The sequence below is a fragment of the Chiloscyllium plagiosum genome, chromosome 6 (genome assembly GCF_004010195.1).
Source record: "Chiloscyllium plagiosum isolate BGI_BamShark_2017 chromosome 6, ASM401019v2, whole genome shotgun sequence".
Classification (NCBI taxonomy): Eukaryota; Metazoa; Chordata; class Chondrichthyes; order Orectolobiformes; family Hemiscylliidae; genus Chiloscyllium; species Chiloscyllium plagiosum.
Genome location: NC_057715.1, coordinates 97,599,987 through 97,621,758, shown reverse-complemented (window position 1 = coordinate 97,621,758; position 21,772 = coordinate 97,599,987). Strand labels below are relative to the sequence as shown.

Below are 21,772 nucleotides of genomic sequence, written 5' to 3'. Positions count from 1 at the left end.
TGCGAATACTCAATCAATGAAAATCTTTTAACAATTTAATAATTTTGTGCTTCATAAAGTTATCAAGGGGTAAGAGTCACATGGCAAAGAGAGAGTGTGGAGGTAGAGATTAAATGTGATTTAGAATCATGTCCTATACCTGTACCTCTGCTCATACCAATGATCAGATCAAAAATGGCAGCAGAGTCAGCCTCCTCAGCCAGAGCTCATCTGCTCCATCTATTTATTTTCTTTTTCACATTTCTGCCCCCCTGCCTTTCTTCTTGGCTATGTTCTGAACTCCTTGCCTCAGTGTGAGCTCAGCCTGGCCATCCCCTTGTGGCCTGGGGTGGCCTACAGACAATTTCAGAGCGATCTCACGGCCTCAAGATGAAGCCCGACATGGACTAGAGGCTGGGTGCCAGCGTGGACTGGGTTGTTATTCTGAACTTTTCATTTTTCTGATTTATTCTTAAGAACATGTAAGATGGCACTGTAAGTGGAGATTTGTAAACTTTTCACAGTATAGGTAGACAATCCTAATCAGAAAGCCTCAGGACCAGCTGTCCTTCAGATTTTGGAATTTTTCGGATAAAGGATTAAATTTACATTTTCATAGCAAAAATAAAAAAGTTACCAAACAGCAGATGCACCTATGATTACTACAAGTACTGAGACAGAATTGACACCTGCCAGTGCTGGGCCACGACACTATGTGGGTGTGGAGTGGAGTTAACTGCTTGCACACCTAACAACATGGTTATTGAGAAAAAAATTCATGAAAAAAATTCGGACTTCAGAGTTTTTCGGATTTCAAAATTTCGGATAAAGGATAGTCAACCTGTACTAAATTGAATACATGTGACAATAAAGCTAATTCTATTCTACACCAACACTCATAACTGTATGTAGTTTTCTTAAAAGATTCTGGCTGCTTTACTGAAAGAATATTTAATTGCAATGAAAACAGCCCTCAGCTATATTTTCCTCCATCTTAGATTTTCATCCATTATCATCGTGAATAAACAAGTAAAGAAACAAAATAAACCAAACCAAATAATTCAAGAAATAAACATTATTAACTCTTTCAGCATAATGATTCTAATGTCATTCAGTTGATGAAAGTAAGCAAGCAGCTGTAGCAGATGGTAATGCTGGCCTCCATTGGGACAGAAGACTCAAATACAACAGCAGGCATGTCTTGCTGCAGCTGTTTGGCGAGACTACACCTGGGCAATTGTGCACAGTTTTGATCTCCTTACCGGAGGAAGGCTGTTTTGGCTATGGAGGGAGTGCAACAAAGTTTACCAGATTGATTCCTGGGATGGCTGGACTGACATGAAGAGAGACTGGATTAGTTAGAACTATATTGACCTGGAGTTTAGAAGAATGAGGGGCATTTGTCATATAAATCTAAATTTCTGACAGGATTAAACAAGGCAAATGCAGGAAGGAAATGTCCTCATGATCGTGAAATCCAGAATGTCAGGTCACAGTTTAGGGATACAGGGTAGGCCATTTCTCTGTGACAGAAAATGGCTGAGGCTAAAACATTGAATGCTTTCAAGGAGGAGGTGTTAAATATTGCTTTTGGGACTAATCGGATCAAGAGGGACAAAATACCAAGTTGGATGATCGGCTATGATCATATTGAATGGCTGAGCAGGCTAGAAGGACTGAGTGGCCAGCTTTTCTTTTGTTATTTTTTATGCTTCCAAGTAGGAGACAGATAAGTAAGTAGAAACCACATGCTGAGGGTGTACATGGTATTTATTAATAATGCTAGAATTTTGACTCATCGTTTTGAGTGCTGGATGTTATGTTAAAAAAAAAGTCAGGACAGACCTCATACTGGGAAATCTTACAAACAGATGGAACAACCCACATCACAAGAGATTTTCACAAGTTCTTGAGAAATTATGAAAGCTCTTAAATGACTTTACGTAATGCAGAGGGAAACATCAAGCGGCAGGAAAGAAAATTGACTCCTAAAACACTAGGCTGGTGAATATTTACAATGTTTGGAAATAATTATTTTATTGCCAGAATACCTTGACATGGTTTCTGCTGAAAGATCATCAGCGTTTCTGACTTTTGTATCACCTGCAATGTAAATAGGACCAGAAGTTAGATATTTTTGCGAGGTTGTTTCCTGTCTTCATATTGCATATCTTATAACACATGATTTAATCCAACATATTCCAGCTACATCTTCATGAACAGGAAGTATACGTATTTTAGTACAAAACCTGGGCAAATGCAAAAACTATACCCTTACCATGCAGCAGAAATGTAAATCTATTTTTGAAAATCCAAGGTCAGTGTCAATGTTGTAAACAGCAATCAAATCATTCTTGATATAAATAACTTCAACATTGCTTCCAAATAGTAGAGGGTTTCCATTACTAGGATGCAACAGAATTTACTGGAGTCAAGCAACTCCAGAGCAATTATTTGGACAATTTGAATACAGGTCAGATTTTGAATAAAATTCCTTTAGATTAGATACTTTTCCCCCCTATTACTGACATCACTAGTATCCAGAGACAGGTTACTTATGAGGCATATGTAAAACAATTATTTTGCAATGATAGAGGCAATGTACAGTCTCATTGGTAGCCTGAGTTAAATTTAACAGATGCTGCATAAGTTTCCAACAGTTCTGAAAACCTGACAGTGAAAGGAAGGCAGAAATGGTCAGCAAAAGGAAATGCATTAAAAGGCAATTGACTCACTGCCAGGATTGGAAGTATATTTTCATGCCTCGAAAAGAACGAACAACATTTGGCCTCCCCGCTGCTGATCACCAACCCCCCCTCCCCCCACCCTACCCGCTCTATCCCCACATCCCCACTGTGGTCGTAGCAGACATGCTGCATCAACCCCAAGGTCCCATCTTCTCCCTTCCTGCACTGGCCCTCTCCCCTTCTTTTCAACCTCCTCTCTCTTTCCCTCCTTCAAACTGCTATGGCTTTCTCTAAAAAAAAAACCCACTCATTACAGCTTTTTCTACCCCCTGTTCTCCCCACAACCCAAAGGGTGATCAAAGCATCAAGTTGTCTAACTGTTGGGTACAAAACGCAAGGAAAAAATTACATAGAAATGAGATCCCTAACTTTGTTTTCTCTGGGCTACACCTCTCCCATCTTTATTAATATTTAGTTTACTACGTTGATGACACTTTATGTTGAGCAGATTAGCTGGCATTTAAACAAGCACCTTAAAAGATGTCAATAACATGAATAAAACTGAAAGTTAAACAAAGTTTTTTTCAAAAACTGAATTACTTTCTTGTTCAAACTGTAGGTCCCCCTTGGGTTTACTTTCCTGTTTAAAAAAAGCATCTTGCATCACTATAGATGCGCGAGATCATACAAAAAATTAAATTCTTCTTCCCAATTCAGTTGAGCAGAAAAACCATGGTTGTTGTTGTTTTGCAATATTCAGCAGGTTTGTCTTCACAATAATGGGCGGCACGGTGGCACAGTGGTTAGCACAGCACCAGAGACCCGGGTTCAATTCCCGCCTCAGGCGACTGACTGTGTGGAGTTTGCACGTTCTCCCCGTGTCTGCGTGGGTTTCCTCCGGGTGCTCCGGTTTCCTCCCACAGTCCAAAGATGTGCAGGTCAGGTGAATTGGCCATGCTAAATTGCCCGTAGTGTTAGGTAAGGGGTAAATGTAGGGGTAAGAGTGGGTTGCGCTTCAGCGGGGCGTTGTGGACTTGTTGGGCCGAAGGGCCTGTTTCCACACTGTAAGTAATCTAATCTAATCATAACCTACACTATACAGATACCAGTTTACAAGTAAGGCAGGAGGAAAAAGTTCAGTGTGAGTCCAATGTTATCAGTTCAAAGCCATGCAATGGCTGGAAAATATTTGCCACCTTACATTCTGATTCCATATTACATATGACCTTGAAGGCCACAATAGTAAAAGCAACTGCAGGATTTGGACAGAGATATCAGAATCAGCATAAACATTGTGTGTATTTTGGTCAGGGTGACATAGACACTCTCATAAAACATGGGTCACATTTGCAGCAAACTCAGGCAGATGAATTTCCAACACTGCATGTAGTCAAGAGGATGAAGGAGTTCAGGTAGTGGGAGAAGCATCCAATCTTTTATTACGACAGGCATTAATTGCAGAAGTTTTCATATATCATTTCAATTTAAGTTACTCCAAATATTTAAAGTACTCAGACAGCTCACACTTGGTACATGGTGAAAATGTTTTTTCAAAATCTAGACAAAATCTAGACCCATGAGTATTCAAAATCAAAACTCAAGTTTTTTTTGGTGGGGGGGTGATGAAAGCAGAAAAAAAAAAAATATTAATTGAAAAAAAAAAGGTCAAATACTTAGAATTCCAAGTAGAGGGTTTTGGAGTCCAATTGTGTTTTAATGCAGAGCACAGGATTTAGAAAATAGAGAAGGTTTTAGAGGAGCTTCTACAGGGGTGCCCAAATGCATGGGCATTCTAGAACTTGCAGTGTACTGGAAAGAAAACACTCCGAGATTGGGAGAAGAGATGAGCTGATCACAAAAAACTGATGAACTATGACTTGTGGCGACAAGTCAAAAGAAATAACTGGTACAATACAAACCAGTATATACCCCTAAAACACAATGGCTCTACTTGTGTCATTAAGCAAAAACTGATACATTAATAAACTTATACACCTTTACTGGTGCTTGTTTATCAAATTTAATGGTAATCACTTAACAATTAGAATAAATAACAAAAAGCTTACCATGGCTTCGTAGATCTACCGCCACAACCCTACAGTGAACTCGACTGATAATCATGGACTGTAGTCAACAAGAACAGGTTATCTTAAGTCATATATACCAATCTCACATCATAACTTGCAAGCATATATTTTACAAAAAAAAATGTAAGCCTTTATGATCAAATTTTAAAACTTGAAAAAAAAAACTAACTTCATTCCTTGAACCATAAATATTGTTATGCAAGTATTGGCCATGATACAGGTCAAAAACAAAAATCACAATCTTGGTGGTTAATGTGCCATTACGTTTGATGTTTAATGCTATAGAATTCTAATGGCAAATTGATGACCAAACATTAAAGTTTATTTCTGTCTAGAGAGATAGTGAGGGGGTCATACAATTTAATGTCTTTCCCCTTTATGAATACATAAATATGCAGCTCATTGCAAAATATCTCCAAGTCTGACCATTCTTCACATGCAAAATGAAATAGAAAATATTAAATAGCTGACCGATAGAGGGGTTTCACAACAAAACAGAATATTGACTGCACCAAAAAAAAATTTGTCTTTAATATTTTTTAATTATGAGTCATTGTCAAGAGGAGAATGCGTGGCCACTCAGGTGTTCTGTCAAGTTAGAATATTGCAATAATTTAGCTTGGGACTTCCTACTCTGTCAATAGGATAATATTTTTAAAAATAAATTGTATTCTCCCCCGAAAAGATGCTGTTACTTTAACAGTTCCAGCTGTCCTGGGTCATTTTGAGCAAGTTGAATGAACATCTACATGGAGTACTGACAAGTTAACTAATTTAGGGAAGAGGTAAAAGAGAACGTTACATAAACCCAGTTCTTTAACCAATGTCCACTCATATTCATTTCCTTCTGTGATCAGAGGTGAACTCTGGATGATTTCTCCTTCCTTGAATCTACAAAGGTCACCTAACTCTGCACAAAGGAGGATTCACATCACATCCATATTATTCCTATAACATCTTCAAATAAACTATTCAGCACAATACTTTATAGAGTTAGAAGAGATTAGGTTAACCTGAGGTGATGGCTGCACAATACTGTATTTTTGATGGAATCTGTGTTTTCAAAGCTTGTATTTTTGAGGTAGCCACCAACTTAAAAAAGGAAATCAAGCCTTCTAGTTTCGAAGGAAAATGAGATTGAAATTGTGATTGAAAAAAATCAAAACTTCCAAGGATACTGTAACTGATTAAAATATACAACAGAACACTGCTCAGGAGAAGTTGACAGTCCACTTGTGTAGGACAAGCAGGCTGAAAAGACAAAGGCTAGATTCTGAAGTTGAAAATTTAGCAAATATATAATTGCGGTATACGCTTGTTATTTGAAAATAGGTTTGGTAGATCACCGCCATCTAGATCGCGTGGAGGTGGTTCTAGAGATGGGTGCCACTTTTAATGAAAACTGTCCTGTGGAACTCAGTTGTTTGAGCATTGATGTCAACTGAGGACCAAGCTCCAAGGAAAGGAACTGAAATTTTACAAAGATGACAAGTGTTTAGAAGGATTGTGTCTCTTGGGACTAATGACTTACACATTAAGTGAATTAAGGCAATTTGGGGAATCTGCCCAAAATGTGTAACATACAGCTTATAAATTGACCACAATTTCCTAGTTAATTTATGTTTAATTGGTTTGGCTTCAGTGTCTAGGTAGTTAGCAAGATGGTATTCAGGTTTTATGCTTTGACTGTTGTATAACAAAACTATTTTGTTTTAAATACTGGAATCTTGTGGTTTTATTCTTTCAACAAATGACTAATGTTTTTAAATCAAGTTAATTGAATACAGTACCAGTGCTCAAAATCAAAAGTATGCAGAGCCAGCAACATTCCTAAAATCAATACATAAACGATGGAGAAACTCAGCAAATCTGGTAGCATCTGTTAAGAGAGAAATAGTTGACATTTTAGGAAAATGGCTTTTCTTCAGAAGCGAAGGGAGCTGGGAAATGTTGTTTACATTGCTGACAAAAGAGGAAGAGCAAGTGGTTTTGCTCAAACAAGAATCTCCAGCATTATGTTTCATTTCAGTTGATATAGCATAATTCACTGTAAAAAGTAAAGACTGATGTCCTGAAATACAAAATAATTTGAGGATCAAGTGTGACATTTTTCTCACTCAAGAATTTATGGGTGCTTTCAAACTACAATGGCTACAAATCCAAATATGTAAATGATAGTCACGGACCTCTACATTAAACATATTTCTACTCAAATATTACAGCAAAGAATTAGCAAATACATGACTAGTTTTGTAGTAACATCTACACAGGACAAGAATTCAGGGAATCAAAATGTGCACGTGGAAACCTGTACCTTACACTGTAATTCTCACACCACTTAGAGACACAGGCATATGCCAGCTGAACATTGTAGGTTCAGCTTAAGTATACCTACAACAATATTGCCCTCTTCCCAGTGGTCAAAATATTTGTCCATATATTACATGATTAAATATTGAGACTTCCATTTTTGTTATTAAGCATATAACTCTGAAAGTGACCTATACTGTGCTTCACAAATGCCATAATCAGATATATAAAGTGGCTAGTACTGCACCTTTTTAGTGCCAGAGTCAGTTAAAGGTGAGAGTAAACTTGTTTTTAGAGGAAACATCTAAGCAGGTCAAACTTTAAATTAAAAAACAAATGTGTATAAATTGGTCGTTCTATACTCATTTGTATTAGCCATCTACGCAAATAGTGAACATGGCAAAATACTGTCCATAACATCTTTAAAAACATTCATATTTGGCCTCAGGAAAAGTACCTCTGACTACACTAGACAAGAAAGTAAGTTTATAGAGTAGGACAACTGAGGTAGAGAGAAAAAAAAAACTTTTAAAAAAATCTTAATAGATCGGTAAAGCTAAAATGTGCACAAAAATGGATCAACAATAAACTAACTTGACGAAAAGTTTAATTTGAACAAACACAAAAGTTTCTAGGAAAGAAAGAACATTATATATCTGTTTCCTGATCACAGATTTATGATGCTGCACAAGCATAACATCTACCATACAATTCCCAGTTTAAGAATTCTCAGATGCAGAACATTATAACAAGGGCTGAACAGACTTCTTCTGATCTCTACAGGGTCTTAGATATATGTTCGAGGATGAATCATACGTGCCTGCTCTCAAATCTCAGCAGCCAAGCAAAAAGCTACATTACCAATTGACTGGGACCTGATTACAAGCTAATCCCTAGCTGCAATTGGTTTGAGAGGAATGTTGGAAAAGTAAAAATGCATTCCTCATCAAGTACACAATGGAATCACTTCATCACCTTCTTCTAGCTGTGAACTTAAAATATTAATATGACCACAATATGGGAAAAAAATATTGTAATAAGGCAACACAGAATGTACAATCGCTCTTAAATCCAGTGTATTCACTGGTATCTTACATGACATTGCAACTTAGAAGATCTTCAATGGTAAAATTGTTTGCTAACATGCAATGAAACATCACAAATTGCTGTTTTAGTAAATCAATGGAAACCATTTCAAACTATATGATGTAACAATGCAATAACTTGCATGTCCAAGTTCAATTTTAGAACTTAAGCCATTTTTCATTCCTTCTCATATCCCTAAATTTACAATTTAAATATATGCTCCAAGCAACAGCCTAACTTTGCAGCTGATAGGAGAGGAAACCACATGCAGATCTTCGAGTTGACATCATGAATATTTTTAGACTCTTTATATGAGGCAAGAACAGTCATCAAGGGGCAAATTGCAATGGTTCCATCACCTGGCTAATTATACAGTTTAAATCAAATCAGAACAGTCTGCGTGTGAATATCTCAATTATGCTGGTTTACTTATCTATTCATTTGATGGAGTATCCAAACTATAATTTTTAAAAAGGTCATGAAGAAACTAAAGTCATTTTCAGAAGGGATTTTAAAAATCAACGTGATAGCTTGGTAGAAGGACTGCACATTGGACACAGTGAACAAGTAGTGAAGGGGCAGGTAGTGATAATGATCAGGACAGGATGCAGAGCAGGAGGGGAAAGCAGCAGAGAGGAGCAGTGTGTGGGAGAAAGTCGAAAGAGACAGCGAGCAAAGTATTGGCTTGTTTAAAATACAGACTTGAGCATATGCCACAGTTCTTGGCATACATTCACTAAATGACAACAAAATGAAAATGGAGGCTGCACTTTTTTTGCTAAGCTCTGTTATTTATAAACTGTGCTGAAAACACATTATTAGAAAGTGCTTTAAATGGGGGTACCTGCACATAATGAACAGAAATAGGGAAAATACAGATGCCATTAGAGCCAGTCTTGCTTTTGTTTCAACAGTGGACAAATATGAATAGTTTCTTGCTAAGCATTAAATCTCATTCTGCAATTTCCACACTGCATTTTTCTTAAAACTTGCTATTACTTACAGTGAATACTGCCCAGGAGAGTGCTGAATGGCCTCCACCATGCAATAATAAGAGAACAGGCCCATCAGATCCACTTTTGTAGATTCGAAAAGAGTACAAGTGGTTAAGGTTTATTTGCAATATAAAATTAGGGTAAACTGTAAAACAATATATGTATTAGATTGGACTTAAATTGCCTTGCTATGAACAAACATGACACAGATTTGTAACTTAAAGCATTAAAAATTTGTTAGAACATTGTAGCCAATGAATCATACATGATAGATTAAATGAGTGGGCAAAACTACAGCAGGTGGAGATCAATGTGGGAAAGTGTGAAATCACTCAAATTTAGATCCTGAAAAGCTGGATCAGAGTACTTACAGTGTAATGAGAAGATCGAAATGAAGGTCAAAACAGAAAGATAAAAGATCACCATACAAAAGAAATTAAAAAAAGGTTAATCAAGTATGAGGCTGTTATCTAAACAAAACTGGAATACAAAGAAATGGAAGTTACGTTATGGAGCACTAGCTATAGTCTGTTCTGCATTTAGTTCTGGCACCTCACCGTACATGCTGCAGAGTGCAGCACAAATTCAACTGATTGATACGAAAAGGCTAAATTATGAGAACAGGTTGTTCCTTAGTGCATTCTCCACAGCAATGCTTCATCTAATCTGTGATATTACTAACTAATCAGCACTCTTTTCTCGTGTCGTTCAAACTGTTGCGCCCTGAGAATTTAGGCATTCTTGCAGTTTACCGGAGTGCAAAATGAAAACCTTTAACAGCATCCTTCTATTTTTTTTCAGCAATCCCCAAAATTTGTTTGTTTTCCCACAAATAAACAAGATTGAGGGAATTTCTAATTAGGATATATCATATGATCAAAAGATAGGGTAGAATTTGCAAAACGATTTCCTCAGTAGGTGACTCCAGCCCAAGGGGAAGTAATTTCACAGTTAGAGTTAGGCTGTTCAGGAGAAATGTTATAAAAGTATTTCTTCACACAAAAAGGGTCGAGGGAGATCTCTCTCAAAAGGCTGAGATTTTAGGCCAATAATTTGGTCTGTTCTCACAAAAATATTGTTCTCAGTATGCTTGCCACCACCAACATTTTAAAATCAAATTACACATTTCTGTGCATCACAAATGTCAGACATGAGCAAGTTTTAGTTTTATTTTTAATACTTCTTAGCTAAAATTTTAAATTATCCAAATTATAATATCTCACAGATAAAGCATTGCTCTAAATAAAAGTAAATAAATTCATAACTATGGTTTCTCAACCCCTTGTTAATCATTTCAGAGAAGCTATACTAATTCTAACATGGACCTTTCCTTTCATCTTTAGCCTGCACATTTGACATGGAGGGTTTCTGTTTTTTGTTTGCACCAATATTTTGTCAAATTTCACATTTTGTTGATCATTTGTTTTTCCAACATCATACAGAAAGAAAATGCAATTTAAAAAAAAAGGCAATTCACTTGAAAAATGAAAAAATGATGTAACCCTTGGTCATAAGTTTCCTGCTAGGATTATGGGAGCAGATTCTTTGAAAAGTTGAATATGTATGGTACCATACTTTAATGGTTGCTGTACTAGCAACTGGACTGGTAAGCTCTACTTGCATCCATGGCAACTTGTACCATAACCAGAACACTACCTGGTTAGTGGACCTTTGTAACAACCAAGAAGCGCAAGGAAGGCAGGAAGGATGTGTGTCATCCCCATCCACTTTGGCTGATAGTAACTTTAGTCTGAGACACACACACACACACACAACTTGGTTGACTCTTAATGTCATCACAGCAGACAGATGTGAAATACAGATAGTTGGGTAATGAACAAGAAAGCAGTTGTGCTGTTTTATACATCTCACCTTATGCATAAATTTGCTTTGAAGTAGTTAAACCAAAAAAAAATCTTGATGCATACTTCAGTTTGAGAATCCCTTAACGTGGTCTCCCAACTGTTACTCAACAAATTTAAAATCACAAATTAGTTTTGTCTAATATATTGAAAGCATGTTGTTTTCTCAATCTGAACACATTACATTCTCCAACTGGCAACACCAGCAACATAAAATAGTCATAATCTAGTCCACTGACATTAGATATTTGTCCTGGATGTGAACACCTTATTTTGCAAATTTAATCATGAAGTTCACATTGCAATGTCAAGTGAGGCAATGCAGGTTTTAAAGAAAATTATTTTAAATTTGAAAGCTAAAAGAGATCAGCAAGAACAAGGATAAATGACCAACAAAACTAGTGAGAGAGAAAGGATACAGGTCAAACAGCATTCTGAACAAGAATATGAAGGTTTATGAACCTTTCATCATCTTTGGGTAACAACAGCATGACTGAACTACCTCTTAAATATAGAGGTATTTATATAGAGTCATTTGAACACTACTCAGTCCAATTTTTTTTTACAAGAAAAAAAAAGTATAGGTCAGATAAAGTGCCTATTTATTGCAACCAAAATTAGATGAATCCAAATAATAATGTCTTTAAAGTGAATGCTCCATCAAGCAAAAAGTTTCATCGTATAAATCTTCACACATCGCACTTTTAAAAGATATATCTTCACTAGTTCCATCTGTAGTTATGACATCTTCCATCATTTCAAAGTAATTATTCCAGGCCACAGGGGAGAAATCCCGCTTTCTTCCAGGACTGCAACAAAGTGACACAAACCATCAGCTAAAAGTGGAATTCAATGCAGTACATGCCATTTTAGTGTACATTTAATCTTTTGAGGGCCCTGTTGCTTTACAGTTACAAACAAGATTTTAAAAATTTATCTTAAGAATATTCTAGATTTAGGAAAAGATATTTTAACAGGGCTTCTCAATATTCAGGAATCAGAGGTCACAGGAAAATATCACTTTGTTCCATGTTAACTCAACATTCAAAGTCACAACTATAACATTGTGTTTAGCAATGCACTGATATTTGGAATATACAAAGTGCTGCCAGTCTCAAACTTACAGTTTTAAGGAGATGAGCTACCTCCAGTTAACATGTTGTGGACTCTTATTGGCTGAATTATGCAGGAGGATTGTTGGCAAATGGCACAAAATTCAATGTGGGCTGAACATTTAGAGGTGAATGGAATGGATGAAGGATAGATAGAAAGAGCAAAATCTTAAAAAATTTGAAACTTGTAATACCTTTTATGACTACCAGATCTTTCAAAGTACTTTGGCAAAATATTCACTATTGTAATGCAGGAAAGGCTCCAGCCAATTTGCAATTCCCAAAAACATGTGATAATGACCTGGTAATCTGTTTCTATCATGTCAATTAAAGAATAAATATTACCCAGGCCACAGTGAACAGCTTCCCTGCCCTCCTCAAAAAAATTGGGGGTGGGGGAGAAGGAGGTGTTTCAGACTGACTTCCCAAATATGGTACTACTGCAATGTCACTTCAGTCTTTTGATTTTGGTGTTCAAGTCTTGAAGTGGGACCAGAACCTGCTGACTCAGAAGCCAAAGTGACACTAAAATGAACCAAGACATCAGGATAGCAAAAACAAATATTAAAAATGGGACTCTCTAGTTGAACATTCCATTTCAGAGACCACCTAATCACTTAAGAAATTCAACACCATCCATTACTTAGCAGTAACAATATAGCATGGTATTAAATATGTGATAAGGTCAGCATTCTATCCTTTCATCTTCAAGACCAAGGATCCAACCCACATTAGAAGCCTTCTCTTTCTGCTGACTACAAATACCTGACATGAAGTAACTTAGGGTAATCTCAACTCACTTCTTTGTGGGATTGAAAGAAAAAGTATAAAACTGCCCTTTATTTGGCAATCTTACTGAAGGGACATTGCAGTGATTATCAAAGTTATGAAATTGTCACAAACTCGGTAGAATAAGGGATCTTTCTAACAATTTGGTTACGCTTAATGATGAAATAGAAATGCTTTTCATTGGCCAATATTGATACAGAAAACATAAATCATCATTTGTTGCACTGGGTGCTTTTTATAAGTCAACTAGTAGGTTTTAAGCAACTGAATCACTACACAGTCTGCTTATGAAACTATACCACCATGCTGCTGCTTTAACACCTATTTTTTAAGCAGGATGTATCTTATAAGAAACAAAAGATCTAATTAAATGTTTTATTGGAATTTGAGGACTGAAATCTAACTTGGATTTCTGATGATACAATACAGTTAAAAACAATTAAAACTTCTCTCAATAATTTTAAGAATTAGTTATTCATAAAATGCATCCACCGCTCCATACAATCAAATCTAATTTCTTAAATTTTTTCCTATTTCTTGTAATATAGCTGAATGTGTCAACAGCAGAATTCCTAGTTATTCACGACACAAAATTGTGTGGGAAACAAAATGAGTTGGTGGACAATACAATCCTTCTGAAACTTGACACTTGGTCGAAATAGAAGTTATATTTAATGTGGAAAAACCATGGTCATATAAACTGTAGGTTCAAAAAATTCAAAAATTTACATTACACAATGAATGAAGAAGATTAATGAGTTGAAAATGAAGCAGAATAGTTGTTAAAAAAACACAAAAATCTTCACAAGTATATCAATTTGAGTCATACATTAATAATCTCCACTAAATGACAGGAAATCCAAAAATCTGTTTAAATACGTGAGTAATACCACTAAGGATACAGCAGCTCGTCACAATGCAGTTAGCAATTAAGAAAATACATAAGGTAAAACAAACACCCACATTTATGGTGAGAACCATGAATGTAGAAAAAAAAGAATTGAGATTGCTCAAATGTAGAAAAGAGATTGAATGAATATAGGGCTCATGCTGTTAAGAGAATAGAGTTAAATAAAGTGCAAACTGATGAATGCACTGAACTAATTCTACAATATAAAATTATAGTTGATGTGAAGATATAATGGACTAGTCTGTGAATATGTTGAATCTCCCAAGCTTTCTGGTTTCAAAATCAGAAAATCTCACTATGCATTATTCCACAAAAAAGTGCAAATTATTTGTCTTTCCATTTAACATCAGGTTGTTACAGGACCAAATTTTTCATTGGCTCCCTAAGAGATTAATGCGTAAAAATAAAACAAATGGGATTGAGGGCAACGTGAGGACTGCAGATGTTAGAGATCTGAGTTGAAGAGTGTGGTGCTGAAAAAGCACTGTCAGGTAGCATTCGAGGAGCAGGAGAATCGACGTTTCCGGCTTAAGCCCTGCATGAGGAAAAGTAGATTCTCCTGCTCCTCGGATGCCACCTGACTGGCTGTGCACTTCCAGCGCCACACTTCGACTTGGATGGAGGGTAACGTGGAGATAGATAGAAGCTGTAAATTGAGAGTGCAGAATGTGCAACAGACCTGAGAGTCTTTGTACATCAGTCATTGAAGGTAAGCATGCAGGTGTAGCAGGTGGTAAAGAAAGCAAATGGCATGTTGATATTCATAGTGAGATTAGAGTACAGGAGCAAAGATGTCTTGCTACATTAATAAAGGGCCTGGGTGAGACCACAGCTGAAATATTGTGTGCACTTTTGGCTTCCTTATCTTAGGAAAGGTGTTGCTGTAGAAGGAGTGCAGCAAAGGTTTACCAGATTGATCCTGGAATGGCAGGACTGACATTTGAGGAGAGGTTGAATCGGTTAGGATATATCGGCTGGAGTTCAAAACAATGAGGGGGAAATTGCACACAGGTCTATAAAATTCTAACAGGACGAGACAGGGTAGATTCAAGGAGGATGATCATAATGACAGGGGAGCCCAGAACAAGGGGTCACAGTCTGAGGATACGGGTAAACAATTGAGGACTGAGAAGAGAAATGTCTTCATCTAGAGAGTGGTAAGCCGGAGGAATTTGCCATTACAGAAAGTAGTCCAGCCAAAACATTGTATGATTTCATGAACAAGTTGGTTGTAGCACTCTGGGGCTAAGGGAAGAAAGGGCATGGAGGAAAAGGATGAACAAGCTATCAAAGTGCACTAATCAGACACGACCATAACAAATGGCTAAGCTGGCATCAAGAATCAAATGCCCATTTGTGTTCTTATTTTCTATGTTTCTAGGTCCAAACCAATTCTTCACATCCCAGATTATGGAACACTTAACTGAGGTTCCAGTTATCTTCAAAGTTTTCACTGATATCCCTTCACAAAGTCAAGTGCCTTTTCTATTTGTCCTATCTTAAGAATCTTACACATCTGAAAATAAATTAAAATCAAGAACTGAAAATGCTGGAGATCTGAAATAAAAACAGAAATTGGTGTAGAAACTAAGCAGATCTGGCAACATCAATGAAGAGAAAACCGAGTTAACATTTCGGGTCCATTTACCTTTCTTCAGAATTCCACTGATGCTATCAGAAGTGCAGAGTTTCTCCAGCTTTTTTTTCCTTGACTTCAGAATGCCCTGACATGTTATAGTCATGAAGTACTTTTGATATCTAAAAACTGCAGTTATAACTTAGGAAATTGGCAGCTAAGATCCCACAAATGACTAAAATGAATGTTTCAGCCATTGGCTCAAAAATATTCATTGGCAATGGTATCAGGGGAATGCCCATCACTTATGTAAATGAATCATCAAAAATTTGCATTTAATTTTTTGTATTTCCTTCTGCATTTCACTTGCTTTTCATTCACAGAGAAGTTTTTAAATTCATGTTCGATTGTGTCCACTTCATTCTCTGGACTTTAGAAATAATTGAATACCGGGGAGACACAAACACTGACTGACTTGATTATTGACTGATAAATCTCAAATTCAAATTTCACCATGTCTCTATCTTCTGAATTTTGTATCCTCAAATTCTTTTATACCAGGTCAATATGAGCAAATTTTTAGAGCCCTTTTGAAGGCTATTTTAATAAAAATTGAACAAATCTAACAATATCCTAACAAAATACCACATAATACTAACAGGAAAACTATAACTGCAAATTAGTAAAATAAAAGCTAAAGAATATTTAAGACCTGATAAGCCATCACACTAAGTACATAATGAATCTGTATACTGTTTTGATATAGAATTTGTAATTTCTGTTCAACTTCAGCTTGTAATGTTAAAATATTAAATTGGACTCACTCTCTGGATATTAACGTATTATTAAAGGGTTAAACTGCACTGTCTGAACATTCTGGAAATGGGTGGGGACGACATTCATGCAGGAATGTAGATGACTCCAACTCCATTTAGACAATTATTTTCCACGACTCCCCTACTATTCAATTCAAATAGCCATCTCCCGGCCAATCAGGTTCGCTTGCGTGATCATCCCCAAAACTGAAGCCTATCAAACTGGGGAAATAGTGAAGCCAGAACTCATCTGCAGCAACCCACCCGCCACCCGCCACCCCCCCCCCGCCCACCAAGCAAGCAAGGACATATCACACCTACATTGTCTTGTGGAATCACTGGGTCAGGAAATCATCTGCATAATGATACCCAGGATTAGAGCATTTACATTTGCGTCATCTCAAAGGATGATCTCATCCTATCATTGTACCTGGCATAACACATGGTTATGAGGGAGGGGGAGCGGCCAGGGTATCTGCGAGCATTACCAACTGACCTGTATAAAGGGGATGTATTTTCTTTGCTCGGGATCTCTTCTGACTCAACTTTGCATGTCTGTGAAGTGTCAGAGGGGTCATGTAGCATGCACAAGCTTTAATAAACATTAACTGTTTGCAGAAGTTGGTGTGCGAATTGCATCTTATGTGTGAAACCTCGCACGGTGGCACAGTGGTTAGCACTGCTGCCTCACAGCGCCAGAGACCTGGGTTCAATTCCCGCCTCAGGCGACTGACTCTGTGGAGTTTGCATGTTCTCCCCCTGTCTGCGTGGGTTTCCTCCGGGTGCTCCGGTTTCCTCCCACAGACCAAAAGTGTGCAGGTTAGGTGAATCGGCCATACTAAATTGTCCGTAGTGTTCGATGAAGGGATAAATGTAGGGGAATGGGTCTGGGTGGGTTGCGCTTCGGCGGGTCAGTGTGGGCTTGTTGGGCCGAAGGGCCTGTTTCCACACTGTAAGTAATATAATCTAAAAGAACCTAACAAGCTGAAGCTGTAGAATCAGAATCATACTGCACAGAATTAGACCATGCAATTATTGTGTTTGCGATGGCTGTTTGAAATTAGTGTTCTACTATATGTCAGAAATATTTCCCATAGCCTAGTATTTTTCCTTTCAAGTATTTATCTGATTATCTTTTGAAAGTTAATTTTGAATCTAGTTCTGCCATTCTTCCAGACAGTGCATTTCAGTTTACGAATACCTCCCTGTATTTTTTTTTGATTTGAGCAGCCTCAGATTCCAGATAATTGATAAAAAAAAACTAATGTCCACTGGTTACTCATCTTTCTATGGCTGCAAACAGTTTCCCCTTATTAAAATCCTTTATAATTTTGAACGCACCTTATCAAATCTCCTTTCCTTGTTTTTAATTGGAATAATGTCTGTTCATCCACTCTTTTCACACAACCAATGGCTTTTATCCTTGGTAATCTCATTGCAAACATGTAAAGTCTGGTATTTAAATGCTGGCAATTTAAAAAGATACATACTGTCCACAAAGATTAGATTAGATTCCCTACAGTGTGGAAACAGGCCCTTCGGCCCAACCAGTCTACACCAACCCTCCAAAGAGTAACCCACCCAGACCCATTTCCCTCTGACTAATGCACCTAACACTGGGAACCCTCCAACCACAGGGGATGAACTTGGACTTCACCAGTTTCTTCATCCCCCCTCCCCCCACCTTGTTCTCAGCCGAATCCCTCCAGCCCGGCACCGCCTTCCTGACCTGCAGTCTCCTTCTTGACCTCTCCGCCTCCATCCTACTCCGACCTATCACCCTCACCTTGACCTCTTTCCACCTATCACATTTCCAACGCCCCTCCTCCAAGTCCCTCCTCCCTACCTTTTATCTTCTCCTGCTGAACACTCTCTGCTCATTCCTGAAGAAGGGCCTGTGCCCGAAACGTCGAATCTCCTGTTCCCTGGATGCTGCCTGACCTGTTCCAGCAATAAAGTTTCAACTTTGATCTCCAGCATCTGCAGACCTCACTTTCTCCACCTAACACTATGGGCAATTTAGCATGGCCAGTTCACCTGACCTGCACATCCTTGGACTGTGGGAGGAAACCAGAGCACCCGGAGGAAACCCACGCAGACACAGGGAGAATGTGCAGTCAACCGAGTCTGGAATTGAACCTGGGACTCTGGTGCTGTGAGGCAGCAGTACTAACCACTGAGCCACTGTGCCGCTAACAACAAAGAAAAAAAGTTAACAGTTCAGAGGTCTGGCTGTATGATGCATCTCGTAAGCTATGCAGCTGGTTCTTTCCAATGCAGTGTTAAAGCCAGGATTCACAAAGTATAGGGTAGTTGAAAATTAAATATGACTTGAACTGCGTAAAGCCAAGTTACAAATTGTGCACTACAGGTACACACCAATGCTGAAAGTAATATTTTAGTTTCTGGACCAAGCATTGCTCTTTACATACGCATCACAGGTGGAAACAATTTAAGGTAACGTATTCCATAAAATGTATGTTGAGAACACCTTACAGACTTTCCCATCGTGTTTTGGAATGAATGTGTTTTTAAAAAAAAGGCCAAATGACAATGTTGCATTGTTCTTGTTGATGTCAACACAGACATTTCATAGTGGTATATACAGACTTAAAATTTAACCTCTGGTTGTTAGAACCAAAATATTTTTCATAGTTAAAATGTTTTTTAAGAACGAAATATGGACCAATTTGCATTGGTCACCTGATAGGTCTCACAAAGCTTTTCTCAATATGGGCAGAATAAATGAAGTCATCACAACTGAAATGACCATTTTGTCCAAAGACAACGAAACCACGCAATCAAATCAGCATCGAGAAAATCAGATCTCTCCTTCCTCTTATGAAATAAAAAGCTCACCTTCCAGTTAGCCATCTTGGAAAGAAAATGAATTCAGACTTCAGATTACACATTTAACTATAGTTCATTTTCTGCTTTTGCGCACCAGAACAGACAGAAAGAAAAACTGAATTATAAGCAAGACTCTCCTGGCTCATTGTCTGCTGTTTTCTAGGATGAGACAGTTAAAAACCAAATGGGAAAATAATTACTCAGAACTCAGATACTTTGTCACAACTAAAGCATACTAGTCAACAAATAAAAGCCTCAGGTTACACCAACTCAAGAACTCCATGAACCAGACACTCTCCCCTTTAAATGTGGCATTAAAATTGCTCTTCTTTCATTAAAAAAAACAGGAAGAGTGTGGGAGGAGGGAGAGTGTTAACTGATTGTTCAAAAGAAATATTTGTTGCAAACAACAACAAAAAAAATGGCAGTTCAATCACATTCTGATCTAAACATAACACCAAGGTAAGCAGTGAGCTACAAACCTTTTAGGTGCAAATTAAATGCTGAAGATATTCCAAAATAAATGCTGCTCCAATGAATAGTATAAATTAGATTCAAAAATCATCATAAAGATTCATCATAAAGACTTCATCATAAAGATTCAGCCTCAACCAGAACACTAATCATTTCAGTTCAACTCAAACAGCATCTCACACATATAATCATTAAATAGCTTCCCTTTTCTAGCAAAATTGAAATGGTCTATTTAAGTTGATTCTGAATAAAACACAATAAAAGTGTTAGAATTGTTAAGTGACAAGACTTAAATGATACCTGTCTCACTGCGCTACTCAACACAGAAGAAGGAATCAAGAGAGAGTCAGCTAATACCAAAACACATGTGGATCAAAGTATGCAAAAACAATCCTTCCTCGCAATCTGCACTGTCACCATTTCTAGTTGAGAACATAAGAGATAATAGGAGTAGGCCATACAGCCCCTTGAGTCTACTGCACCATTCAAGATTAATCTGATTTTAGCAACAACTCAGCTTACATGTGTGATGCATGTAACCCTCAACTCTCCTGTAATCTTTTCACCTCAACATTTGACATTTTCAATGACTCAACCTTCAGAACTCTGGGATAGAGGATTCCAATGATCACAATCCTCCAAAGAGATTACTCTTCATCTTTGTTTTAAAAGAGCAACCTCTGAATTCAGAAACTATGCGCCCCAGTTCTGGATTCTGAAAATAGAACTGATGAAATGTCATAGATTTAATGTTAACTGTTTTTCTCTCTCTACAGTATTTTCAGTATTCTGATTTTACTTTAGAAATCCAGTAACGATAGTATGTTGCTTTTGTCAAATAAGATTAAGTATTGCCTCTACATTGTTCAATCACAAGCTGTATATAGCATGTAGTACAGATAAAAACTGAATTTTTCCACTTACATTTTAAAAAAATTAATACTATAGTTTGCTTTAAAAAGGAGGAAGAAAGCATCAATCCGTAGGTCGTACTGAAGTCCATACTGTAAGCAATTAAAAAAAGAACTAAGTTAAACTTGCATCATCCGTCCTACTCGTCTCTGTTGAAGAGATGTATTGAAATGGCAAAACAAGGTTAAAGTTTATTTAACTGTACATCTACGAGATATTACAAGTGATTTTTCAAACAATCTCAAATCAACCAAACTACAGAAAATAAAACCACAGTTCCGATTGATTTAAGGTCATCTCAAAAACTGACTAGTGTAGGGAATCAGCAAGAAAACAAACAGAATCGACAGTTTGAATTTAAAAACCTAACGTGCACACTAACCCCATTCTCATTTTAGCTCCAGAGTGGGGACCTGACGGCATCGGTGGTCGCGACGGCAATTTACTCAAGAACAATTCTTTCTCTAAAGAAGACATGTTTCATAGACATGAAATGTTTTAAAAGAATAAAATTAATAATCTTGTCAAATTAATGCCACTGCTCTTCAGAAGCGACTGCTCCAGTCTTTATACTTATAGGCGCCACATATATACCAATGCAGCCTCGCCAATAGTGAACACTGGGATTAAATACAAATTGTTAAAAGTCCTGTCTATATTCCTGAAGATGGCCTACTCCTCCAGTAGGAGAGGCGGTTGTTGCGCTGATACCTCACTGCTGGGATTTGTAGTCCTCCCAGTGACCTTTGTCAGCAATTGGACACTGCACCGCAGAGTAAGAGGACTACATTTACCATGATGCCATTTACCACATTACGTAATGGTCAACCAGCACCGGATGTCCGTTTAGTATTCTGGAAGTTATAGGTTTTATATTTAGATTCCGGCGCGCCGTTGCCCTGGTTACCACTTTGAATTTTAACGGAAGTTCTGGTCTTGCCAGCTGCTTGATGCCATCACGGGTCATCGAATTTTGAGGGGGAGGAATAAATTCGCATTACAAGTATTGCGGATGTTAGAAATTTGAAACAAACGCACAATGCTGGAAAAACCCAGCAGGTTTGGCAGCCTCTGTGCAAAGAGAAACAGATTTAACGTTTCGAGTCCGGTATGACTTTTTTTTCAAAACAGTGAGCGCATTGCTGTTTGAACAGACTGAATTAATTTACAAGTTAGTCGAATTTGAACAGAAAACTCATCATATTATCGCTCACGATGACCGATTCCAGATACTGTATTTCCAGCTGCAGAATACCTCTTATTTTTCAATGTAACACCTTTCACCCAACATTGTGAGAAGCCCAAGGGAGTAGGGAGGATGCCCGCTG

At 37.5% G+C, this 21,772-nt stretch overlaps 1 protein-coding gene across 2 annotated transcripts in view; it reads right to left on the bottom strand.

Moving 5' to 3' along the window:
• Window positions 1–21,256, bottom strand: part of ppme1 (protein phosphatase methylesterase 1) — a 62,544-nt gene extending 41,288 nt beyond the window's left edge. The window contains exons 1-6 of one of the 2 annotated variants that reach the window (XM_043692210.1): window positions 21,239–21,256; window positions 20,457–20,536; window positions 11,722–11,815; window positions 9,153–9,245; window positions 4,733–4,790; window positions 2,031–2,082 (exon numbers count right to left, since the gene is read on the bottom strand). In XM_043692210.1, coding sequence (XP_043548145.1) covers window positions 2,031–2,082; window positions 4,733–4,790; window positions 9,153–9,245; window positions 11,722–11,815; window positions 20,457–20,536; window positions 21,239–21,241 — 380 coding nt within the window. In that variant the 5' untranslated portion in view covers window positions 21,242–21,256. Of the gene's footprint in view, window positions 1–2,030; window positions 2,083–4,732; window positions 4,791–9,152; window positions 9,246–11,721; window positions 11,816–20,456; window positions 20,537–20,826; window positions 21,126–21,238 lie in introns of those variants that run through there. The other variant, XM_043692208.1, reaches the window with a different exon arrangement.
• Window positions 21,257–21,772: the final 516 nt, after the last annotated feature.